At 39.9% G+C, this 24,185-nt stretch overlaps 2 protein-coding genes across 13 annotated transcripts in view; one reads left to right on the top strand and one right to left on the bottom strand.

Annotated features, from left to right (window-relative positions):
* LOC134417878 (solute carrier organic anion transporter family member 1A2-like) overlaps positions 1 to 24,185 on the bottom strand; it is a 42,067-nt gene that overhangs the window by 9,188 nt on the left and 8,694 nt on the right. For 2 of the 11 annotated variants that reach the window (XM_063155689.1, XM_063155687.1), the window contains 8 exons: positions 22,040 to 22,176; positions 20,006 to 20,068; positions 17,294 to 17,339; positions 4,848 to 4,949; positions 3,599 to 3,740; positions 2,101 to 2,233; positions 1,080 to 1,186; positions 255 to 401 (listed from right to left, as the gene is read on the bottom strand). In XM_063155689.1, coding sequence (XP_063011759.1) covers positions 255 to 401; positions 1,080 to 1,186; positions 2,101 to 2,233; positions 3,599 to 3,740; positions 4,848 to 4,949; positions 17,294 to 17,317 — 655 coding nt within the window. In that variant the 5' untranslated portion in view covers positions 17,318 to 17,339; positions 20,006 to 20,068; positions 22,040 to 22,176. Of the gene's footprint in view, positions 1 to 254; positions 402 to 1,079; positions 1,187 to 2,100; positions 2,234 to 3,598; positions 3,741 to 4,847; positions 4,950 to 8,352; positions 8,372 to 17,293; positions 17,340 to 17,445; positions 17,697 to 20,005; positions 20,069 to 22,039; positions 22,177 to 24,185 lie in introns of those variants that run through there. The other 9 variants (XM_063155698.1, XM_063155692.1, XM_063155693.1 and 6 more) reach the window with 8 other exon arrangements.
* IAPP (islet amyloid polypeptide) lies at positions 18,592 to 24,039 on the top strand. Of its 2 annotated transcripts, XM_063155700.1 has the most exons (5): positions 18,592 to 18,848; positions 18,939 to 19,024; positions 19,250 to 19,346; positions 19,485 to 19,619; positions 23,618 to 24,039. In XM_063155700.1, exons 2-5 carry the CDS (start codon positions 19,000 to 19,002, stop codon positions 23,805 to 23,807), a joined length of 447 nt encoding a protein of 148 aa, XP_063011770.1. In that variant the 5' UTR covers positions 18,592 to 18,848; positions 18,939 to 18,999; the 3' UTR covers positions 23,808 to 24,039. The 2 variants fall into 2 exon arrangements, with proteins under 2 accessions (XP_063011770.1, XP_063011771.1); XM_063155701.1 differs by lacking the exon at positions 18,939 to 19,024.

Genomic DNA, 24,185 nt, shown 5'->3' on the forward strand with positions numbered 1-24,185 from the left:
TATCCTCTTGGAATTGCTCCATATGGTTAGGACAGCTCTACTGAAAAAGCATTTGCACCTAAAAATGGCCTCATTCCAACAAGTTTCTCTCTGGTTAAATTACAAGTCCTAAAATATTGTTGTTTTGATAAGGCAATTATTAATGTTTTCTGCATTACTTTATTGGGCTGAAGGGCATCACAATAATCCTTTCTTTTGCTTTTGTTTGCCTGTGTGTTCGGAGAAGGGGAATTACCGCAACAGGGCAGATTTACCCAGGTAGAAAGGTGAATTCTCTGCTTTGGCAAAATCCTCCAAATAGGAAATTCCCAAAGGCATGATGGGAGTTTCCCCCATCCCTCTCACGATGTTTCCAACCATCACAAAAATCCACAGCAGGGACCCAGGCTCTTGTTCACATTCTGTGGATAAAACAAAAAAATAAGAATTAATGTTTTAGTCCCAACTATTAATGAAAATCTGGAGACAAAGAATTGACCAATAGCTTAAGCTTTGGTGGGTAAGCCTGTCTTATAAAAGAAAATATTAATAACTAGTCACAATACTATTTACTTCCTTTCTCTCCTTGAACTGGGATTTCTTCATCCCATAATCTGCTTCAGGATTTCACTGCTCTCTCCCCCTTTGTCATGCTCAGATTTCTCAGTGCAAATTCATTAACCAATAAAAAACAACTTTGCCAGCAGCAGCTGCTGCCTTTCTGGGTGTCTGACCAAAGATGAAATCCAGATCTCCTGTTTTAATGTTAAATTGCTGCCACCAAACACAGGTGAAGCAATCCACATTCAGATGGGGTCACATTCAGTCCAGTTTTCACTTCACACAGGAAATGGACTCAGATATATGAATATCACAGTCCTTGCTTGTTCATAAACCAATAAACAATCACCTTACCCAAGTAGATTCACAGGCATGAGGGTCTATGGGATCTATGTGCCTGTACGTCATTTAGATGAAAATAATTTAATCAACAATCCCCATTATTTAATAAACAAGCGATTGCTAATAAAAAAAAAATCCATTCATTTAGACACTAGAGACATAGAAAAAAACATCAACAGACATAGGAAAAGTCCTACCTGTTGATGGTTCCTCTGTAGGCAAAGAGGACAAGTTGTGATTAACAAGGCACAGAGGCATCACTGAAACATTTTCCCGTTGTGAAATGCTGCTTTCAATGTGATACCTGTTGGAAACAAAGGAAAGAAAGCATGTACAGGTCGAGAAGGTATTCATGAGAACCATTCTCATTTGTCCGTGCTGGAGTCATGGAGTTGCCTATAAGAGTAGGTAGCCAGAGTCATTCCACGCTGGACACCACAGGATTGAAGGATCAAAAACCACCTTGCTGATTAAAGCCTACACAAGCTTATATTATTCTTTTTTTTTTAAGCCAAGCAAAAAATCATTTCAAAGGAGTTGAAGGATCATTATGGTCAGTACTAAATTTGCTTCTAGCTATTCTGTTAGTCAGAACAGGCAGACAACATCTCTGCACTGTGGATATAAGAAATCAGTTTGGCAGTGAAAATAGCTTGAGAAACACCTATTCCTTATCCTCTGGGAGGTCTCTTTCTCTGAATAAATTCCTAGCAGTGCAGAGAAAACAGAGTTCCAATTTTCATTCTGCATTGTTCAGGCTAAAAAAGATTTACATAACACTGTCATTTCATTGTGCCAGTTTGTGATGATTGATAATACCCAATTTCATTCCTGCCAACACAGTGACCAGGTATGATCTCTCATCCAGGTTCCAGACCAAGAGATCTTTAAAAATTACAATTTCTATTGTCCATCCAAGCAGATGAGAGCTAAAAGTGACAGCATCATAGCTGTTAGTTGGGAGAGCCCGTGCAAAGGGGAGCAAAAGGATGAAGGCAAAGGCAAGGGCAGGTGCCCAGCAGAGGGGTAACTCTCCTCAGGAGGTGATGATTGACTTTTGGAGCCATCTCAGGAGCAAACCCAAAGAATCTGCAGTGATCAGACTGAATCCATGCTCAGCAATGTCTCTCCCCATAAGCAGCACCCTCAGTGAGAGGATGAAAGGGTTAATGCCAGCAAGGGTCACAGAAGCTGCTGTGAGCTAAGCACAACACTCACCTCCCAAACAGAAAATGAGGAAGTGATATCAAAAGACATCCAAAGGACAGAACTGTGCAGCCCAAAGCAATTATTCTGGGTCTGTGAAGCTTTGCTCCAAAGTAACTCACAAATGCTATCAGCAGCAAGTTACCTGCAAAGAGAACCTGGGTCACCATCTGCAAAGCAAGGCACCCCATAATAGTTACAAACCTGAGCGTGTCTTGTGAGCTCCTGTTTCTTTTTTTGTCTTTAAAAAGTGTCACTAGACAGGGAACTGCCTACATGGTGCAGTAATTCCCTGCTTTATATGATCTTTTTTTGGAAAAGTTACATCACATGAGAAGAACACGAGAATAAAAGGCAGGGTGGAAAAGAGATCACAGTGAGAGAGACTTTTAAGTGCGCCTTTATAGAGGAAAAATTTCCCACTACTTGGCATAGAGAACAGGCCCAGGACTGCAGAATAATATAGGAATGTTATTAGGAATATTCCCCAAGGATACTTTATTTGGTAATGTGTAGGAAAATACAGAAGCGTATATCATAGTGTTTTTGTACGGAAAATAATAAACACAAGATAACCATCATACAAAAAAAAAAAAAAGGAATAATAATTTAATATTAATTTTATTAATAGCTTAATAATAAAAAAGTCACAGGTTTTTATACCTAGTACCATTTAATAATAAAAATGTACTAAAAATCTTCATTTTCCTCACCTCCACTTTCACTTAGAAGCAGTTGATTTTCTCCACTTATTGCTATGCAACTAAGAAAAGAATCAAGCTTCATGTTATGAATCAGGCCCTATAAAAATAGCAATTTAATAATTTTACACCTACTAATTCTATGATCTTTTTGTCAGAAGAACAAAACCATGTCTCTGAGTGACAAGCGTCATGCTCTGAAAGAAAATAATGGCTTTTTTATGTATCATTTCTAAACAGGCTGTGCTGAATCAGTGGCTCGAATGACACTTAAAGATAAACATATAAGTTTGTCACTGCACAATAAAATCTACTGACAGGCAAGGTAAAGAGCACTAAAAGTAGAACTGGAAATTTTCTTTGCAAGGACAGTTGTACAGGTACAAAACCTTAAAGTATTATTGAGTTTAGATAAGGATTCACAGTCCACTCCAACCAAGTTTAATTAAAGGAACTACAAAATTCTAAATATGAGCTTAAATTCAAACAAAGTTTACATAGTTGGTTTTTTTGTGTATTGAATATATCTGAAGAAAACATCTCATAAGCTAGTTCTGTTTTGTTAGTTGCTCTGTCATATTTTATCATAGTGCAGAAATTATCTGGACCAGTTTTTAAACCTAAATTTGCCCATTCAAGAGGTCCTATTAATTTCCAAGACATGAAATGGTTACAAATCAGCTCAAAAGAATGACAGAGTTGGCCACTATTGCACACAGAGTAAATGAGAGCAGATGAGAGTCACTAAGACATGCTCAGACCACAGATTACATTTTCAAAGAATCAGAAATATCAAAATGAGAGATTACCAATTTCAAAGCTTCCATTAATGATGCCCACTAAAGAAGCCGGGATATTAAATTGTTTCTCTATCTGTGTGTACATGCTGTTCATGTAAGCACCAGACATGGTTTTCCCAAGGAAGGCAAGTGACAGTGCCAGCAGAAATACCTAGGAAGGGAAGAATGTGTAAAAAATTATACATTTATGCATATTCCTTGGTTATTTCCCCCAGTAAAGGTGTGCTTCCAGTTAAAAAAGTGAGCAGTTCTCTTCCGCTGATGTGTGTGTAAATCCCATCACCTATTCCTTTCTAGAGTTATAGCTTTGCCAAAAAAACAAACAACAAAAAAACCCAAACCAAAACACAAAAAAACCCCCAAAAAACAAACAAAAAAAAAACCCTACCAAAAAAAAACCAAACACACTTTGTTCTTCTTCTTCTCTAATTGACCAAGACTGCCTTCAGCAGCCCCAGGTCCCATTTAGCCAGCCAAGGCAGCAGTGCCTGCTGCAAGGTTGCCACCTGCAGGACCTTCCCACCCCCTGTTCACCCAAATGACAAATTGCTTGCAGAGCTGACACCCTTTCCTTTGGAGGAATTACTCCATCCAGGATCTGCTCTCCCATCTCAGCAGAGGTCATGAGGCCACAACAAGTAATTTCAACCAAAAGGAGTCAATAACACGTCCTTTTTACAAGACAATTAGCAGCAACTGACAGCTAAAAAGTTAAAATGAGAGCAGCAGTATTCAAACCCTTTTAACTTCAGGCTTCTTTATAAACAGCATTTTTGAAATGAAATCAATATTATTTTTAAATAAATCTACTGCAAAAGCTAAAAAGCAAAAGAAACGCATTTGGATTTTTAATTACTATTTTTAAAAAGTTATTTTATAAGATTTTCTAGCATTTTTTTGACTACTTGAATTACCATTCAAGATCAACAGGCAGTTTTTACTGCCACATCCCAGTCAGTAAAACTCATTTCACAGCTTTAAGAAGGAAGGGTAAATGTGTTAGCCTAGGGGGATTACACAAAGTCAGTGGTGAAGTTTCAAAGCATCAATCAATCAGTACCTCCAACATCTCACAGAGTGGAAAGTTCAGGGAGAGAAAAAACCAGCACAGCTGTTTACAAACTTTTGTAAGGGCATTAAGGGTAAAAGACAACAGCTAATCCATTCATTTAATCTAGGCTGTAACTTCTACCAAAATTCTGTAAATGCAGTAATTACAGTTGTGTGTTCTTGCAAAATCACTAAAATATGGCTGTACCTTCAGCTTGGAAATGCAGCAGAATTTGTCCTCTGCACGTGGCTTCTCAGGCTCCTTCATGTTGCCTTTTTTAATTGACACTGGTGTCTGTTTCTGAGTCTGCTGGCCATCCCATTACAGTGTTGGAAAAAGATGAGAGAAAAGAACAAAAGTTTTTGTCCCATGCTTACAAAAATATGATATTCCTTTTAAGAGATTTGACATTTCAGCATTTTCCTTCAATAATTGCAAACTGGATTGCAACAAAGCCTACCAGACTATGGATTTTATTCTAAATTAAATAACTTGGTTAGAGTAGAGACATTATCTCTTGGCATTAAAACAGAGGAAAACAAAATCAAACCAAAACCACCAGACCAGCTTGAGCTCTAAATGGACAGAAAACAGACTCCATTCTCCTTCCCCTCCCAAGATTGTCAAAAATATTCCTCTTTATTCATCTGCCTACTTTTGCTTATCTCCATTTCAACTTGATGATTAGAGTGTCTCACAATGCTAAGCTGCCTGCTCTGTTGAAATTTTACATATATTCCAAAAGTGTTCAAAGAAGGAGCAATATATTCCAGGGATTGGATATACTGACCTGTAAAAGCCCCAACACATCTGAGGGTTTGCACAATGAATCAAAATTTTATTCTATTCATTCCAAGGGCTCCTACAGAGACTCCATTAAATAAAGCTATGAAATACAGTTCCCTGGGGCCTGATGGAGTAAGGTGAAAAAACCAGGGCAAGGCAGAGCCCTACCTGATAGACAGGATGGATACAGGTGAATTTCCTCTTTTTGGTCTGGGGAACACTTCCCAAGGGATCCTGCAGCACCTGCTCTGCTCTGTGCTCTCCCCCTCATGGGTCCAGGGATGGGGAGAAGCTTGACCAGCCCACCAAGAGGACTCAGCTGCCTTCCAAATTCTTCACCTCAGCACCCTCCTGGCCAATCTCTCCAAACATTCATTTCTACAACAATGTTAATCCTCTCAAATGTGTTTCCTAACTAACTTGATTCCTAGCAAGTCCACAGGCATTAACTCCTTCTGTAGCTGCTTTCTCACTTTCAGCTTTGAAAAGCACAATGCATTATTACAGCATTCCTGGAAATACCTTACAATTAACAGTAGGTGCTCAGCACTCAGACAATTATCTGCGATAGATACAGAGATTTTATCTCTGCTTTGCTCACAGATACTTCTACAAATTGTGTTCAATCACAGGACTAAACTGTACTCACACAGCTGCTTTTTTTTTTTTTTTTTTTTTTTTTCTTTTAATTTTTTTCTTTTTTTCCCCTTTGAAACAAAATTTATATCCCAGGGACTCATTAATGCTTTATCTAAATACTGCTTTTCTCTGAAGCCCACCAGCAATACCAAAACATGACAGCAATACCCTATATTTGTCCTCTTCTAGCAGTTGGCAAAGGGATTCTTTCCCTTTCTGTACCAGTTTCACTGTATTTCCTTGCATTTCACTGTCACACCCAGGGAACATCATCTGGCTAACTGCAGGTTTTCCTTCCTGGTGCTACAAGCTACCAGACAGCATCCTGTTACCTGACTTGGGGGATCAGACACATCGCACTGCTCCTCATGCAATTACAGCAGTCAAAACAGCATTGTTTGCCTTTAATTATTCATACCTTCCCTCACAGCAGAAATTAGGATCCAGGAAAAAAGGCATTTCAACCAATTTTTTACTGGGAAGATTATTAAGATTATTAATTGAATAACCAAGTAGACAGAATCATTATTTCCAGCTCTGATTCTGAAATTGCTTTCCCCAGCTCTATAATATTTTGTGGTCACACTTCATCAAATGTTACTGATGCCAACATAGACTAACAGCCTGAATTATCAGAAAGACACAGGTGCATAACTCATTCAGCTCAGGTGCACTCACACCACACTTTAAGTCCAGGTTAGAATTTAAATTACCATTTCTGTGTCTATGAACACACATTTCTTGGTCCCATGAACCAAGTGTGCTCTCACTCCCTTGTCCACCTACCTGCTCTCCACTGTACATTCCTCTTGGGTACATTGGTTACACTCTTAGGCTCTTCAGACTCACCTGCAAACCTCTATATCTCATTGAACAGGCCAAAATATAGCTCTATTAAAATACATTTATTTTAAAATGGGTATGCAAAAGTTTGCCCTTGGGTTCTTAGTGACCTACGAGCACCTGAGTCCACTCATGTGAGCACCTGCGCCTGAATCCCACTCACAAGCCTGCAATGCTCACTGAAATTTCAGGGAACAGGGCAGTTCCACCTCCCTCCACCTCTGCACTGAGCCGGTGACACATTTATGGCAGGCTAGGAAGTTGGCAATGCCCAGAACTGCCTCTTCCATCCTCTCCACTGTCTGAGTGAACCTGCAGGGGCAGCCAGAAGGACACACAGGTGATCAGAAAACACCCACCCTGCACATGCACAGAGATTTCTCTCTGTGGGGGCGGCTCAGAGCAGCTGGAGGACACAGAGCACCCAGGGTGACCTGGGCTGAACAAGGCTGGCTTAAAACCAAAGCTGAGCCTTCCAGTGAGGACCGAAAGAGGCTGGATTGGTGCAGCTGCCAGCAGCAGGCAAGCACTGAGACATCACTTTGGAGCCACTTGTCCCACACAAACCATCACATTAAATCACATTTCACTGATGCCTCAGGTTTAGCTTTTATGTTTTCAGATTTTGTGCTGCTTTAGTGTGTGGGTCTGAGCTTCACATGAGGGGATGGTGAGCTCTGTGCACAGAGCAGGGAGACAAAACAATTCCTGCTCCAGCTGGGCACCAAGGACAAATGACCCAAATCTCAGCCCAGGAGCACAAACACCGTGGGCTGGAGAGAGAAAAACAAGCAGGGTGGGACTGCAGGGGCTAAAGCTGGGATGGGACAATGAACTGCAAGGGGCAAATGGAGCAGAACTGATCCCAGGGACAGAGCCCGTGCCCGGCCGTGCATTTTGGGGCCGTTTTGGTTCATCTTGGGTGCAGCCCTGGCTGGGCTCTGGTGCTGCCCAAGGTGCTGCCATGGAGGAGATGCTTTGAATAAATCCCTGCTTTGTTCTGTAACTCTGCCCAGCCTCTGCTCTAGGGTAGCCTTCACAAGGCATCATCACTCTAACAAACTAATAAAAAGGAAAAAAAGCACCCAAATATCTGAATTTAAAGTTGATGATGCAATGTTTTGCAAGTTGCCTTGCCTAAGTCCCAAGAGGATTTGCTACTTTCAAAGTACAATTCATCTTCCATTTAGCTTAGCTTAGTCATACAGATAGATAAACTGCCACATCTTAATTTTGTTTACAGGGTTAAAAATCACAGAACATAACGATTCAGAAAGCAATTATGGTGGCAGGATTTTTAACTAATTTATTTTTCTGGTTGCAAAAAGCTTTTTGAAATCTTGTTTTACCAGGTACAGTTCAAACTCTTACTCAAAAGCAATTACACTAATGTTAGACTGAGACAACGGAAAATCTCCTCATGGCAAAACAATGAGGTACTTACAGTCTGGAAAGGTTTCTGCAAGAAATCACTGATATGGCACACTTGAACTTTGACTTTAAATCTACATTGTTGAAAATTAACCAAGTATGGGGCAACTTGTGTTTTTGCCAAATTTCAGTTGTGCCTTTTGGAGTGCTCAGATGTGACAGACACGCACTGAGTTCTCAGAAGGAAAATTAAGCCCATCTGTTTCTTTTCCCTCCAGAAATAAAGGCCAGGGGCTACATCTGTTTCAGACCTCTGAGCATGAAGTGCTGACACTCCTGTGCACTGAAGACATCCAGAGAGCAGCCACAAGCCAGAGAGGAACTTTGGGAGTGCACCTAAGTGTGTAAATTTACAGGTTGGGTGGACTTTAGGAAAGGGTGGCACAGGGTCAGAAGGGAAGAGGGGAATGAGATTACTCATTACTGATTTACATTGCAAAATCAGAGAATAATTTGACCAAGCACAAATAGTCCTGGCTAACACAACAAGAAGAGATCATTTGACTTCAATTAAGTCCACCAGACATCTCATCTAGCAATCAGTAGATACACCTTCAAGTCCTAAGTGAAAAAAGCAGAGTACAATCCATTATTGGTCCTAGTCTCAATGTTATGTGGCATGATGATTTACCTACCAGGAAGGACATTTCTGCCCTCACTCTAAACACAACAGCTTATTTTGAAACCACTAAGGTCCAATAGCTCTTTCCCAGCACTGCAGCTGTAAGCAGCCACTTCTAATCCATGAAAAGGTGGGAATGTGAGCTGCATCTGCACAGAACCACAGCACCCATGGGCTGAGGATGTCATGACACAGAGCAGGTTCACCATCATTTCCCTCATCAGCTCAGATCCAGGGCAAGGTTTAAAACCATTTTATTTCTCCGAAGTGTCTGCTGGGAGCTGCTTCTCTGGCAGTCCATGCACCTCCCAGTCAAATAGAGGGTAACAGGGAGAGTTTCTTACAAGGACAACACAGGATTTGCTTCTCAGGGTTATGTCCTGATCTGGGTCCATGCTCCAAAACTTCACTGCAAACTTCAGCCTTTGAACAGACCAGCAGAACTGAGCATAGGAACCTCACAACAAAGACCCTGTTACAGCATTTTCACTCCTTTCACCCACTCATAGGGGTCCCAGCATTTGCATAAACGAAAAAAAAAACCCTGCTCAAGATATTTTGGGAGCCTACTCTCAAAAGAAATCGAAGAAGGATTCAAAATAAGGAAATATATAATAATTTAACTGATTCTCCATCAATCAAAAATGCATTTACATAGGCAGTGTTTATACCAAACTAAACAAGAGGAGCCACAAGGTCTCATTGTAGTGACTAGTGAAGAGACTCAGGTAAAACCTTGATCTACTCAAACCAGGTAGAAAAGCATCCATCTGCATTTAATAAAAATGTAGGTTGATGTTTGCCTCTGTATATGTAGAAACACACACAGGCACAAAACTTTCTGCCCAGTTTGAGCCTGAATTCAGACTTACTTTGACCATCCAGTAATATTTCTTTCCCTTTCACATCAGTGGAACTCATGTCAGCTGCAGGCTAAACAAAAATTCAGATCTGTTTTCTGTCCTGAACTCTGCCATCCACTCTACTCATCCCTTTCAAGTCATGATTGCCTCAATTTTTTGCCATGCAACATAATAAAAAAAATAAAAATAATAAAAACAAAATAAATAAAAACAATAAGCAGACTTTTCTAAAAATCATTCAGACCCTTCCTTGGAGATAGTACTGCATAGGTGCAAAGCATTATTGCTGTCTGGCTTCATAACTAGCTATTTATTTAAACCAGTGATATTGCCATAATAATTTCTGCCTTGCGAAAGCAGTTTAGCCCATTGATTTGCACTTGTATGGATTTGGGGGCTTTGCTTTTGCTTTGGCAAAGCATATTCATGCCTTCTAGCCTTGCAGCAAAATTTATGAGTACATAAAATTCCTTATTCTTCATAAAGTTTGCTGCAAGTCTGGAAGATATTCTGTTGTACAAACCTCTGGTTTTAAATGTTAGGAAACATAAATGCTTTAATTGTCAAAACAGCTTTTCAGAACGTTGAAAACCTAATTATATACTTTTGGGCAGTGCTTCCTAGTTGAAGTACAAAGGGATTTGTTGTGTGATCAGCTCAGAGGCAAATTGTCTCAGGAACATACTCTGAGAAAAGCTGATGGAACAAACTGCAGGTTGACTGGCAGCTCAAAGCTTCAAAGTCTCCCTGGAGCCTTTTCCTCTGGAAAAAATGACATTACCTGTGATTCATCCATCAGTGGTTTATGTAACCTGATAGCATTTCACTTCACTATCCATCACTCCAGGAGGATTTGGGGTGTGCCAATGTGCTCTGTGTGCAGAGATGGTTAAAGGTGACACTGTTGGTCTTTGTGGGCACTCTGGACTCAGCTCAGTCCTAAAGGGTGTGAAACATCCCAGGGGAAGATCCAGGACCTTTTGGGAATCAGGCACCTGTGAGCATGGCTTTTCTACAGACATTTCATTTTTAAACATCGGAAATTTTCCTAGAATCTCCTGAAATAGATACTCTTCCTCAGAAAGGCTAAAGTTGCATGAAATATACATCCTCTTTTGGCAACAAAAATTAAAGTGCTGGTTTCAAATAACAGTGTAGCTTTAAGAGTCTCGGGTAAAAAATACCTCACCTCTATGGTGATAATCTCTACAGCTCTTTCAACAGTGGCTTTTTTAACTTCTACAAATTGTTATGAGTATGATAAAAGGCAGCAGGATGATGTATGACTTAAAGCAGTGGGCTGTAGTGATCCACAGCTCCATGAAGATTATGCCTGCTTATGACAACATCCTAAAAAATAGTTTAAGAATGTGTTAACCCCTCATTTACATGAAGTATGAAATGTTCTGTTGACATGAAATTATACATGGCATTGTCAACATTGCTCATTTTTAAACACAATATCCTAAGCATGAATACAATTCAACAAGTATGTGGGGATGTGAGAGCTCCCTAAAATGAAAAGAGCCATTTGCAGCCCATGGGAACTCTAACAAAATGAAAGTTAGTTAGTTAAAACTAACAAAATCTAGTTAGAAAAACTCCCAAAAACTTTCACTTTTGTTAGTGAAAACTAACAAAATCAAGTCTACAGTCACTAGAATCATGGTCACTAGCCAGAGTGGAAATGTGTAGGAATCCTGCAGATCAAGACAAATAGTAATAATAAAAAAGATTACCTATGCAGACAGTAATTTATGTAGCAGAAAATACTCTGAAATCAAAAGCAGAATTCAAGATACCCACTCTAAATGTACAGTAGGTATCCAACACCTGTGGATTTTAAAGACATTTCTCCTGAGGTCTGTGCCTCTCTGCTGCTCTGCACAAGGTTCTTTTCTCAATTAAATGCTTTCCTAAGGTGACTTTTCAACTTTTTCCTATTAAAATGTTATCATTCATAGGCACAGTATGTGTCAATATGAAATTATTTCAGGATGTTAATGACTGAAGGGCCCCGGAGCCTCATTTTTCCCCCCTTCACAATAATGCATGTTTTCAATTTTCCACTGAGTGTTTGGCTCAATAACCATTTATTGCAAGAAACCACCACCTTTTGGCCTAGACACGTCACTTGAAGCTCCTAAATGATTTGTGAAAGCTCACATTTAAGTATTGACTTTTTCACACCATTCCTGAATTCTGTTATCAAGGACGAGCTCCGCCAAAAGTGGATTTGCTGCTAAATGGAAGGAAACAGCAATATTTGGAGTAAAAGAAATTCCCAAAAACAGACCAAAAATCCACTACATGTTTTCAGATGCATATGTTAAACTTCTAATGAATGTTTAGTGACTTCTTACAGTAGAAAGACATTTCCAGGTACCTCTTCATGTTCCTTGTGCTTATCAAAGGCTTTTCTCATCTCCAAGCAGAAAGAAAAGGTCAGGTCACAATGATTCAGGCATGCTGTAAATCCAGCCCTACTGCACTTCCTCTTGAAGAAGGGCTATGTTATTTTTCAGCTAGGTGTGCTGACGTGCCATAAATAAATTAATTAATGTTTCATGGTATTGGCAACGTAAATTCTCCTACGTCAGCTCACAGACTGCATCTACTCTTGGTGAAAAATTATTATGAACATGACTGATCCTCAGTTCAGCACAAGCCTCCTTTTTAAACAGCAGGGAAAATGCCACTATTAATAGCAGAGCTGTCAAGACAGCATCATCTGAAAGACTCAGAATGTTTCAAGACAAAGCCAGATTGTCATTCTCTTGCAGCAGTTTGCAGAGAAGAAAAAAAAATTCCGTTTTTTTAAAAGTGGGATAGTTTAAAAGAAAACTTGGTAAAAACTTAGACACTGCCTCAGGTGTGGAGGGCTGGCATGAACCTGTGTGGAATTCTTTTGGAAACCAGCAGTTTCTCTAAAAGGTGAGTGATTTCCTTTGCTTTGCATTTCCCAGTGATTCACCTGCAGTGGAATAAGTCTGGGGAGCACAGAGGGTGGCTCCTGGTCTCACTGCACCTTCTGCAGATGTCTGTGCTCTCTATCACAGCTGCTGGGCTGGGGAGGAAGGGGTGGAGAGTTCTCACAGTTACTAAATCAGAAGCAGCACTTCCACACATGCCTAATTCCTCTCTTTTTTCCCCTAACAGGAGCATTTAGGGAGACTTCATTGTCATTTAATAGCTATAGGGTGGCCAAATTGAGGCCTTCCAGGACCTGGAGGGAGCCCACAAGAAAGATGGAGAGAGACTATTGACAAAAGTATGGAATGACAGGACATGGGGCTTCACACTGACAGAGAGTGGGTTTAGGTGGGATACTGGGGAGAAATTCTTCCCTGCGAGGGTGGTGATGCCCTGGTACAGGGTGCCCAGAGAAGTTATGGATGCTCCTGGAAGTGTCCAAGGCCAGGTTGGATGGGGCTCTGAGCACCCTGAGAGAGTGGAAGGTGTTCCTGCCCATGGCAGGGGGTTGGAATTGGATGAATTTTAATGTCTCTTCCAACCCAGGCCATTCTATGGTTCAATAATTCAATATATTCACCCTGTCATTCCTTTCAGCAAGGCTTTTTGCTCTGCTTTGAAATACACCTAAATCCAACACATTAGAGAACTCCCTGCTCTATGGCAGAAGTGGTAGGTTATAGTAGTATAGTAGGAGCCCCTGTAAAATCTATGTACTGGATAAGTGGCCTTGCCCCAGTCCTAGTTATTCTAAATGAGCCACAGCTGTGAAGTCCTTAGTTGGGCAGCAGCTGTGGCTCGTGAAGGTTACTAGGATAAAAGGGGCTGGGTTGAGAGCCCTGGAGGGGCCCTGACAGAGCCACAGGGAACAGCACTGCTGAGAAGAGCTGCATGTGAGAAAACCAGCTAGAAGGTATGGACTTTAGGAATATAATAACAACAGTATGGTTACAACAGCAGGTGTACATTCCAGCAAGATCCTGGAAACCTGAACAACTTTTTCTACATTAATTGCTATAGAAAGAGACTGAGGATAATTAGTACAGCAGGAAGCAATGGATGACTTGGTTTACCAGAAAGGAAGAACAGTAATTCTATTCCATATTCACATTTACCATCAGCACGGTTTACAGCTCTTGAGAGTGGCATTGATAACCAAAAGGGAGTCCTGCCTTTGCTTTTAATTCCTGGAAACAGGTTGCAGGAGAGACAGGGGAAATGAAAGTCAAAAAGTTAAACCTTCTGTTGTATTCAAAGGTAAATTGTTGGATGCAATTAAAACTCTATAAACTGTAAGTAAGAATAGCACTAGGAACTAAAGCTCCCCAACCACTGGGCTGTCAGTTCTGCCTTTTCTGATCTAAAATGGAGTTTATTTCTCCTGTTTGAGGGATTCCCAGCTACAGGCACTGATTCAGCCCAGGCTGCTGAGCTCATTCTCACTGCAATCATTACCAAGAGTCCTTGCAGGCTACGTCACTGCCCTGTCAATGGCGTGAGCTGAGTAACAAAATACATCATAAAAGTTGGTTTAAAATACTCCTGACTACCCAAATTACTCCTTTTCATTTGCTCATCAATCCTATGGATGGACACTGTTTATTTCTGAATCATCTTTTTTTCCTCTGGGGGAGAAATGAGTAACTTTCCACCTCTTACCTGTCAGTTGCTTCTTACATATTTCTTCCTCAGGTTTAACATCACTTTTGGGATCAACAGGAACAGCTCTTTGTGTTTTTATCAGCACTGGAATGGCCCACATGCAGCAGGGGTAACAAAGAAAGTTGTACTAGCAAAAGCATATTTAATAAAACACTATTTGAACAAAGCAGTTGCATACAGCTTAAGTGCTAACAGTAGAAAAATCACAACTTCACACACACCAGACAGTGCAAACATTGTGGTTTGCAGACAAGAAATACTGAGAAGAGAGTATTATAGCCAAAATTTTCAGACTTTGCCATCCCAAAAATCTTGGGAACAATCAAGGTTCCTATCATTATCACTTGTCTAGAGTGATTTTACACTCCCTCTGATGCTTCACATAGGTTTTAGTTCACAGAATCCACATAATGACTAGGTTGAAGGAGGCTAACTAGTTACAACAGTGCTGAATGGTGTCCTGATAACCAGGGCAATCCTGGATATTTTAGGACATAAAAAATGACAACAGAAAACCTGATTTACTCTTCTAATTTAATGTTTGGCATACTTTGACTTTTTCAGAGGTGCTGACACTATCAATGAAACCTCCTTTTTATGCTTTACTTTTGGAATTTTTTTTGCTTTAGTTTTGCAGGTTAATTTAAAAAGATTGAAAGGCTACTAAAATTGCTATAAAGAATTGCATTTGCCATTGTGCTCAGCTCACGTACGAGCTAAGGCTATGACATAGGCACAGCTCTGTGTCATTACTGGGAATGTTTACACTGATGGATGGTAATGCTGCTGCTGCTCTGATTGCTGGTTTATTCCAAAAACTGAAATAAGTATTGAAATAGTTGAAATTTAGATTGTAAGTTAATGACTAAACCTTTCCGTTCTCCCTTTTGGTACAACAGGGCAACTAATCCAGCAGTTATTCCCACACTTCCAGCTCCTGGTAACTGAGCAACAGAATAATTTACTGGAGACCCCTGCCTCACGCACCTGTGCAGCAGCTGGGGAAGTGCCTGCACCAGGGAATGTGGCTCTGACACTCCCAAATGGGGGAGACATACCCATTAGCAAGAGTCTTAACCTGTCTTATTAATGTTATTAAGCAAATGTAGAACTTGGACACTGAAAGTGGGAACCAGCTGCCCAGCAGGTGCCAAGAACAGCCTAAGAAAAAGATAAATGGGAGAAAGAAGGAGACAGCCTTCAATCTCTCTCAATATGAGAGTTGAAGCACTTCTGGTGGAATTAATTCAATTTGCATTTCAGCACCCAGTGTATACATCTGCACCTGAGGAGTCACCCAAGGCTGCTTTTGTAGGCAAGGAGGAGAAACAGGCACAGACACCTAGGCTGGCTTAGACTCCTGCATGGGAATGGCACTGGGATGGTCTCTGCTCACCTGGCATTGAGGGACACAGGTCCCACATGTCCTGGGGGGACAGGAGAGCAGCAGACCCTTGGGATAAGGCTGTTCCCTGTTCCTCTGCTGCCAGTGCACAGCATGGACAGCATTTTGCAGCTCCAGACACTGTGTGGGCAGCTCCCAGAAGGGATCGGGGAACTGGGAAAACATGTCTGCTGGGTTGTTTCTGAACCTCAGTTCTGGTGTCACCTAACCTTCTTATAGGCACAATTCTTCAGACAAATCTCTGCATAAACACTTAAACATTTTAGTATAAATATCTAAAATTACCATTACTCCTCAGAATAGAAGTGATCACAGATTTCTTTAATAAGAGCACTTGATTTTCTTTGATTTTCTTTTTCCTCAGGCTGATACAACACATGTCAGAGAACTCTATGTTGTCAACAGCTAAAAGTTGTCATGCAGAGGAGTACAGGGCTTTTTCTAAGATCAAGGTAAAGGAACTTTGTCAGTGGTAAAAATAACTTTCCAGCCACTCATTGAATGGTACAAACAGTAAAGTATTTCATGCCAGCATCTTGAAATTCGAGTTATGAACTGTTCTGCTGTCAAAGAGATTCCACAATTCAATATTCCATTCCTGTTTGTGCAGGAAAACACTACTGCTGCTTAAGAGAACTTGCAGCAGGAGCTGCAAAACTTTACTTTTGTTAACTTTACATGTGACTAATTGCTGGAGAGACTTCTTGCTGACCCTGCCAAGATGCTGTGCAGCCCAGGAGGCTGGCAAAGCTCCTGGGACATCATGAGCCCACTTTCATTTCCACAGTGCACTCAAGAAGCAGCCTTTCTGTTCTTCTCTCAAAGCATTAGTGCCTCCCCCCCCCCCCAATCTGCTTTGCAGGACAGCTGCAAATGGAATTTGGGATCAATATTTATTTGAAAATTGGTATTTCATTTTATTTCTCTTGAGCCATAGCTTGATTTAATTTTGATACAGAAACCATTTACTTAAATGCCTTAAACAGAAGAGATTCTGAAGATTGAATGAAGTTTTTTAAAATCTTAAACACAAACTTATCTATCTATTGTTTTTCAGGATTTGAAACAGCATCTCTCACACAGGCTGAGCATAAAGACCTCTGCTGAGTGTCAGTGGCACACAGATCTCTTTCCACCCAGAAAAAAGCACAATAAGGCATTGTCAAGTTCAACATCCAAGCAGGGAAGATTGGCTGATGTCAATCCCCAGGCAGAGTACCTGTATAATTGTTTTTCAGCACAATACACTCTCTGTAAAAGGGGTTTAATCATGCCTTCATTTCAGAGGAGCAAAATTGCCAGAGTGAAATTAACACCAGAATGTTATTTCATCATAGTCAAATTCTACAGTGAGTCTTTGGAGAGATAAACTTGTTTCAGATGTGTCACAGAACTTACTGTCTTGGTGAAGATAAAATACTGCACTTACTTCTCTTACACTGGGACTGTCCATCCAGAGAGGGAATATCAGGAACCTGGTGAAAAGAAGTAAATGACCATATAAAAACAGAGAAAAAATATCCAGCAGTGGCACTCCTTAAAAAAAAAAAAAAACCAAACACAACACACAAAAAAACCTACCCCAAAACAACATCTACCACAATCAACAAAATATTTTGTCACTTTCTAGAGCCTCATTTGCAGGCTGTTGTAATCAAGTTGAGAAGTTACTATCCCAGCTAAATATTCCTTCTGTATTCACCTCGAGTAGCCTGAAGTGAGCCAGCACTGGAACTTGAGCCATTGCAAGGAAAAGCTGCTACTACAGACTAAACCAACAAAGAAGGGGGTTTGCAGCTCAGGCAATGCTCTTGGCACTGAAGCACTTCTGAACTCTGAATTTGTGTTCTTGGGGGTAGAAAAGATGCACATGGTAACTTCTCATCACACAGAACTTTTGCTCAGCTATTGTGCCAAAACCTTGTCCTTTATAAATAATTAAAAGACTGTTTTCCAAAGGCATTGGGGTACCTAGAAAAAGCTTAGGAAACAGAGGGAGAAAAAATTGATTTGCCTAATTTCCACGGAAATCAGAGGTAAATGGTTCTAATCTGTATCCTTAGAAAACTGCAATTAGGCAATCCATCGACACTGGATTTAGTCTATTAAAAGCTGTACATTTTTCCCTGAACCATACTCAATGCACACTAGAGAAATAAATTTCCACAGGTAGTTTTATTCTGACATTTCCTCGCTTTTCAATCCTAGTCTTTGCCTCCTGAAAATTATTAATTCACTCAATTTTCACTCATGATGAAGAACCCACCTGTGTTAGTAAAACATGAGATTTTACTTTCAAAGTGACAGAATTTTCATTCACATTTAGACCTGACTGTAAAATGTACATGATTTCTACCATGTTACCCTGAATGAGAACTCTAGCTGTCAATTTAAACAACTTTCACTCTTTCCTTATTCGTCATACAGCTTCTCTTCCTTCAGACACCTTTTCCTCCTGATCTATATTCTGCAGCAAACCTCCACAATTTTAACTCTTCCATCTTTTCCTGAGATATGTTTTCCTGCATTTCAATTACCAGTGGCCTGGAGTTTCATTTGCTCTGTAACTTTTGTTACCTTATTTAGCCCTCAAAAACACCCACAGGGAATATTACCTCAGCAGCTCATCAGAGCTGAAAACTGAGGCTGCATTTGTGATGTGCAGGATGCCACTGCAGCACCTTCAGCAGGACACTCTGCACAGCCCAGGTGAATATTTCCTGATGCTCTAGTGCAATAATGACCCACCGGCCTCTGCTCCTCTCTGGGGCACTCTCTGTCTACAGGCACTGGAACTAACGACAGTCTCTCTGTGCTGCCTGATGTCAGAGCTGAGAAAGGTGTCAAGGATATATAAGAGGCAGAAAGGAAGAGGGAAAAGGATTCTCCAGAGCTAGGTGCAAGCGTGGAATTGTTGCATGCACACTTCTTGCTAAGCCAGAGAGCTCGCTGGCTTCTCCAGTTAGATCTGTGGCCACAAAAAGGTAAATAATTTCCATTTTCTCTTACTTTACCTGCTGTGCAACAGATGTGCTTTTAAAAGCACAATATTATTAATCAAGAGCATTTTTCAGGAAAAGGCAACTAAGACAACTTTAAAGTAAACTGCACTGGGAACCAGAATTTGAGACTGGGATGTGTCAGGAAATGCAAACCAGAGGTAAGGGATAGGATTGAAACTGCGGGATGGAAAATGAGCATTTATTCCTGAGAGCTGTATTTCTGAGACTGAGTTGTGTCACTAAACTTGAGAGGATCATTTTTCTCACTCCAGCCTGTGAAAAAGACTAGCTGCTCTTGATTTAGGACAGAATGGGCATCAATAACAGGACATGCTGAGGAGTATTTGGGTCAGCTTTCCGTTTTCAATCATTGTTCTTTGCAGAAAGTTTGGCAGGAAAGATGTGCAACCTAAAGCTGTCAGTTTTCTTCATTGCACTTTCTGTCACTCTGAGCTGTTTGGAAGCTACACCTATTGAGAGGTGAGTTACAAATAATCATGTTTATTTCCCTTTAGGGAAAAGGGGGTTCACAGTATTGCATGAGTTGCTTTTGCTTTCATGTCTCAAATATTATAAAAATAGAGTTATGCAAGCTCACTGTTTTATTGTTGTTTAAAGATTACTGTCTGTGGCTGATGATCTATCTGATGGTACTTCCAAGAGACAAGGATGGATGTTGCCTGTAATGTCACAGAATACACTCCCAGGACTCAGTGAGGAGATGCCAGAACAACCAGCAGCAAAGACAAAAAGGTATTGATTTTCCCTTGTTTCTTCCAGCCATATCAGATTGGAGCAGACTTTGTCCCAGTGATATTCTGCTACTTGAGAGACTTCAGCTGTTTTTCTCAAAAAAATATTTTCATTATGAATTATATTATTATTATATAATTTAATTGTTTTTATTATTATTTTATTATTAAGATATTAAATATTTCAAACTAAATAGAGTTTACTAATACTAAAATACTTCTGCTAAATAGAGTTTGCCTGTAAGCATAAAGATCAGCTTTTCTGTAACATAAAGATCAAAGCATTTAGGGTAGAAAGTGAAATCCAAGGACAAAGTTACAAATCATTTATGCAATTTGCAATTATAACACTTTCATAAATTACAAAGGCTGCAAATAGTACATTACCTTGAGGAGAAAGGTGTATTTTGCAAGTGCCTTCCTTTTTAAAAAATTTGTCAGATTTCCAAGCTTGAAGAGGGGAAAAAAAAAAAAAAAACCATACTTTTCTTAATAATATTACTGCTCAGCTAGAATGGAATTGTTTTATGGTATAAATGCTTTCAGTAATTAAGCAATTTTTTAAATCACAGAATTAAATATTAATTTAATCATGGGAAGAAGGGAAAGAAGAAATTCTATCATTGGTTATGATAGAATTTTACTTGTCTGAAACACATTCTCATTTATAAATTCACAAATTCAATTTCAGGCAACTTTTTAATGAGTAAAAACAATTTCAAGATTTATTAGCAATTTATACTAAAATATAAGCAGCACTGAACTATTCTACTTTTCACAGAATCATCAAAGTGGGAAGGGAGCTTCAAGTTCATATAGTTTTGTCAGGCTTTTGAGTGAATTTATTTCAATGACTATTCTGTTACAGATTAATTCAGTAAATACATATATATATGTTACCTGTTCTTCTCTCTTTGAATATATGTTTTTAAAATATTATTATATGAAAAATTTTATATCTTCAAAAGTATTTTTATAACAGAGATGAAGTTCTCACATTTTTACAGCTATCACTTTAAAAATAAATACAAACCCCCCAAAATAACTGTAATATTCAAACAAAAGGCATCACCCTGAGGAGTGTGGTGTGCCTTATCTGCTTTTCTCGGTCTGGAACCATCTCTCACTGGGTGAAATGTCTCCTGGCAGCAAATATTCATTTAAAGGTAAATGGGTGGTGAGTTCAGCCAGGCTGGACCTGAGATAGAAACCCAGAAGCTCCAAGAAGGGCTGGAGTTCGCAACTTGATTTTGTAGCTTTAGTGGAAAAGAGAATTCTGGCTCTACAAACAAAGCGGGATCTCTGGGAGAACCAGCTGCTGTTTGAATCTTGTATGTTAAAGGCTTGATAAAACCAGTAGAAATACCCATGAAAGTCAATGCGAGGTTATATAAAGGCCTGTCCAACAATTTTCTTTTAATGTAATTGCACATTTAAAATATTAATTGCTTAAAAATTGCTGCAAATCTACTAATGAATAACCAGTATAATACAAATGTTCCTTTCACAGCTGCTATTCCACTTGGATTCTCAGATCAACACAAATAACTTCAAAGGTTATATGATACTTTAGATTATAGATTTAATAATCAGTAAGCAAAGGAATATATTAGTAACTGCTCAGAGCTTGAAACTGGGATATTGTTGCTCTTCACAGTAAATTTGAGTCACAAACTGGTGTCCAACTCATGCCATAGCAGCATGAAGGAACCCAAGAAAATAAGCAATAACTCAGTAAGCAATCTCAGCAAACCAGTATATCTGTCTGAAGGAACAACACAGCAGTCCAAGGAACAAATTTGAAAACCCAAGCTCTCTCAAGCTAACACTTTTATCACAATTTAAAGAAAAACCCTCATGCTACATAAATTTCACATGGAGTTCTGTAAATGGTCTGTTGGTTCAGATCATAGAATGTTATTTTTAGATACAGATTCCTCCTTGGACACTCTTTTAAAGTACCATTCAGCGAAATATTCTCTCTCACTACAAAAGAACTTCCAAGCTGCTTTTTTGTTCCGAAAAAGATGTGGCAGTTTAGTCAGAGCTAAGTGCTAGAGACAGAGCTGAAAACCATCCTAAGTGGTACTGCTGCCTGTCACCATGATATTTTCTGAAAAATCCCTTCACTAGGATTTTTTTTCCTGGGAAGCTCCAGCTTCTCCCTGTTTTACTGCTTTGGAATGTGATTTGGAGATTGTTTATCCAGCATGTGAATTGTTTTAATGACCAATTAGTCCAGCTGTATTGAGGCTCTGAGGAGTCACAGGTTCTTGTTATTCATTCTTGTGAAGCCTTCTGATGTATCCTTTCTCTTTCTTTAGTATAGTTTTAGTATAGCATTCATATAGCATATGATATGATATAATAAAATAATAAATCAGCCTTCTGAGAACTTGGAGCCAGATTATCATCTCTCACCTTGTCCTGGGGACCCTCACAAGCACCACAGCTACCTCTGATGAGATGTGGTGGTGATGGGAGAAAGCCTTGGGGTTTAGCCCACTTGGTGTGGACTGGAATATTACCAGTCCCTTCAAGGAGAGCAGGATATGATTCTGTGGAAACACGAGAACTAAATGAATGTTAGTGATCACCATTATGTTAGTAATCCTCATGATATCAGCAAGAGCTCTAAATAGATTTAGAAGTTCAGCTGCAAGTTAAACGTTTAGTCATTGCTTTCACTTAGTGTCTTACCTATACTATCATTACAGGTTTTCTGGCTGTCATAAACTGCTGTGCAGGATATCAATAAAAACGACATATGACTGTTCAGGTCTCTGCATTTGAATAACCCCCATCATTAAAACTGATAATAGCACCCAGCACAAGGATTTTTTTCAGGCACAAAGTAGGTGGTGGGAAGATTCTAATGTTCCTGTATTTGTGCACACATTAAAAGAACTCCCACATTAGCAGAGCTGAAGTGGCTGTGAGAAGCAGCACACTTGATTATCACATTCATATCTTCGTAAAAAAACCCTTTACCCAGGATTTTCCTCCTGGGAAGCTGAGAAGCCTCAGAGAAAAAAGAAAACAATAATTATCTGATTTGCTTCTCCTGTGTTTTGCTGCTTTGGAATGTGTTTGGAGATTGTTTATCCAACTGGTCATTGTTTCATTGGTTTCATGTGAATTATTTTGACTCAATGGCCAATCAGGGCCAAGCTGTGTCAGGGTTCTGGAAAGAATCACGAGTTTTTATTATTATCTTTTTAGCCTTCAGTAAGTATCCTTTCTGTGTTCTTTAATATGGTTTAGTTTAGTATTCTTTAATATAGTGTCTTAAAATAATAAATTAGCCTTCTGAGAACATAGTCATGTGGGAATCCATAAAATCAGAGGGTTTTGGGAAAGGTGCAAAAGGCAGGCCTCAGAGACAGCAGAACTGTGATTAGAGCTAAGCAGTAGCCATGAGATTTGTCAGCAGAAAAACTATGTAAGAAGTAGAAAAGGACAAATAGAACAATGGTCTGTGTATTAACACTTGTCTAGAATAACTCCTTAAGCTACAGAAAAGTTTATCCAGCAAGATATTAGGAAGTTTTAAGCTTAATAATGGAGCTCTGTGCATTGTATCTTAAGGCTTACAAGCAGGTATTGTATTTGAAATAAGCAAGCATTGTTTTAACTAAAGGGATGTGTGCTTATTGTGGTTGGATAGAACTACTGTCAATGTGCTTCTGCTTTGTGTGAGTGGTAAAAAAACTTTTAAAGTAAGTTGTAACATGAAGTTCTTGGTCTGCTGCTTGGGATGTGAGCTGCTGGCACCTTCCCATTCTCATAACCATGGAATGAGACTGATGCTGGAAAATAAAACAGCTCAAAACATGTTCCTAGCAGTAGCAGTCCCATCCCATTGGTGATTTGTACATATACCACCGGCCGGCGATAGAGTCAGATTCATCATTCCTCCCTTCATCTGGGGGGAACACAAATCCACCACTCCATGGCTCTTCCCTTGGCTAACCCTGGCTCTCTGTGCCCACCTGGCAGCCACCAGCTGGAGAAGAGGAGGTGCAACACGGCCACGTGTGTGACCCAGCGCCTGGCGGATTTCCTGGTGCGCTCCAGCGGCAGCGCGGGCGCCCTGTACCCCCCCACCAACGTGGGCTCCAACACCTACGGCAAGAGGGACGCGCCAGGGCTGCCAGGCACACAGCCCCACAGCCATGCACTGCTCTAGGGGCTGCTGGAATGTTCACTTTTAATGTGTCGACAACCTCTTGGTGGTTTGTTACTTGTACAGTCTTAGCAGTGCCTTGTTTTCTTTGTGAGTGTGTGGTTTATGTTCACCATTCTGCTGTGCAGGTGCCATGACATGCATAGGCTGCTCTTTCAACTCCATTAGAGCTCCAGAAATCTGCTTGGGAAACCCCTTTGTAAAAATCCACCATGATAATAAATGGTAAAGTAATTGCAAGTAGGTTTTTTTAATCATTATTATTATTATTAAAAGGATGAAAAAATAAACCATGATGTGTATGTCTTTGTAAAGTTCCTAATTAAAGAACAACAAATGCTCTTAATTAAAACAAGAACAAAATAATCAACAAGAACAAAT

This window comes from Melospiza melodia, chromosome 4 (assembly GCF_035770615.1).
Source record: "Melospiza melodia melodia isolate bMelMel2 chromosome 4, bMelMel2.pri, whole genome shotgun sequence".
Classification (NCBI taxonomy): Eukaryota; Metazoa; Chordata; class Aves; order Passeriformes; family Passerellidae; genus Melospiza; species Melospiza melodia.

Coding starts and splice junctions, on each gene's coding strand:
- IAPP (XM_063155700.1), top strand. CDS start 19,000: ATGTGTCAGGAAATGCAAACCAGAG. Junction 19,025..19,249: donor TCAGGAAATGCAAACCAGAG/GTAAGGGATAGG, acceptor TGTTCTTTGCAG/AAAGTTTGGCAGGAAAGATG. Junction 19,347..19,484: donor GAAGCTACACCTATTGAGAG/GTGAGTTACAAA, acceptor TGTTGTTTAAAG/ATTACTGTCTGTGGCTGATG.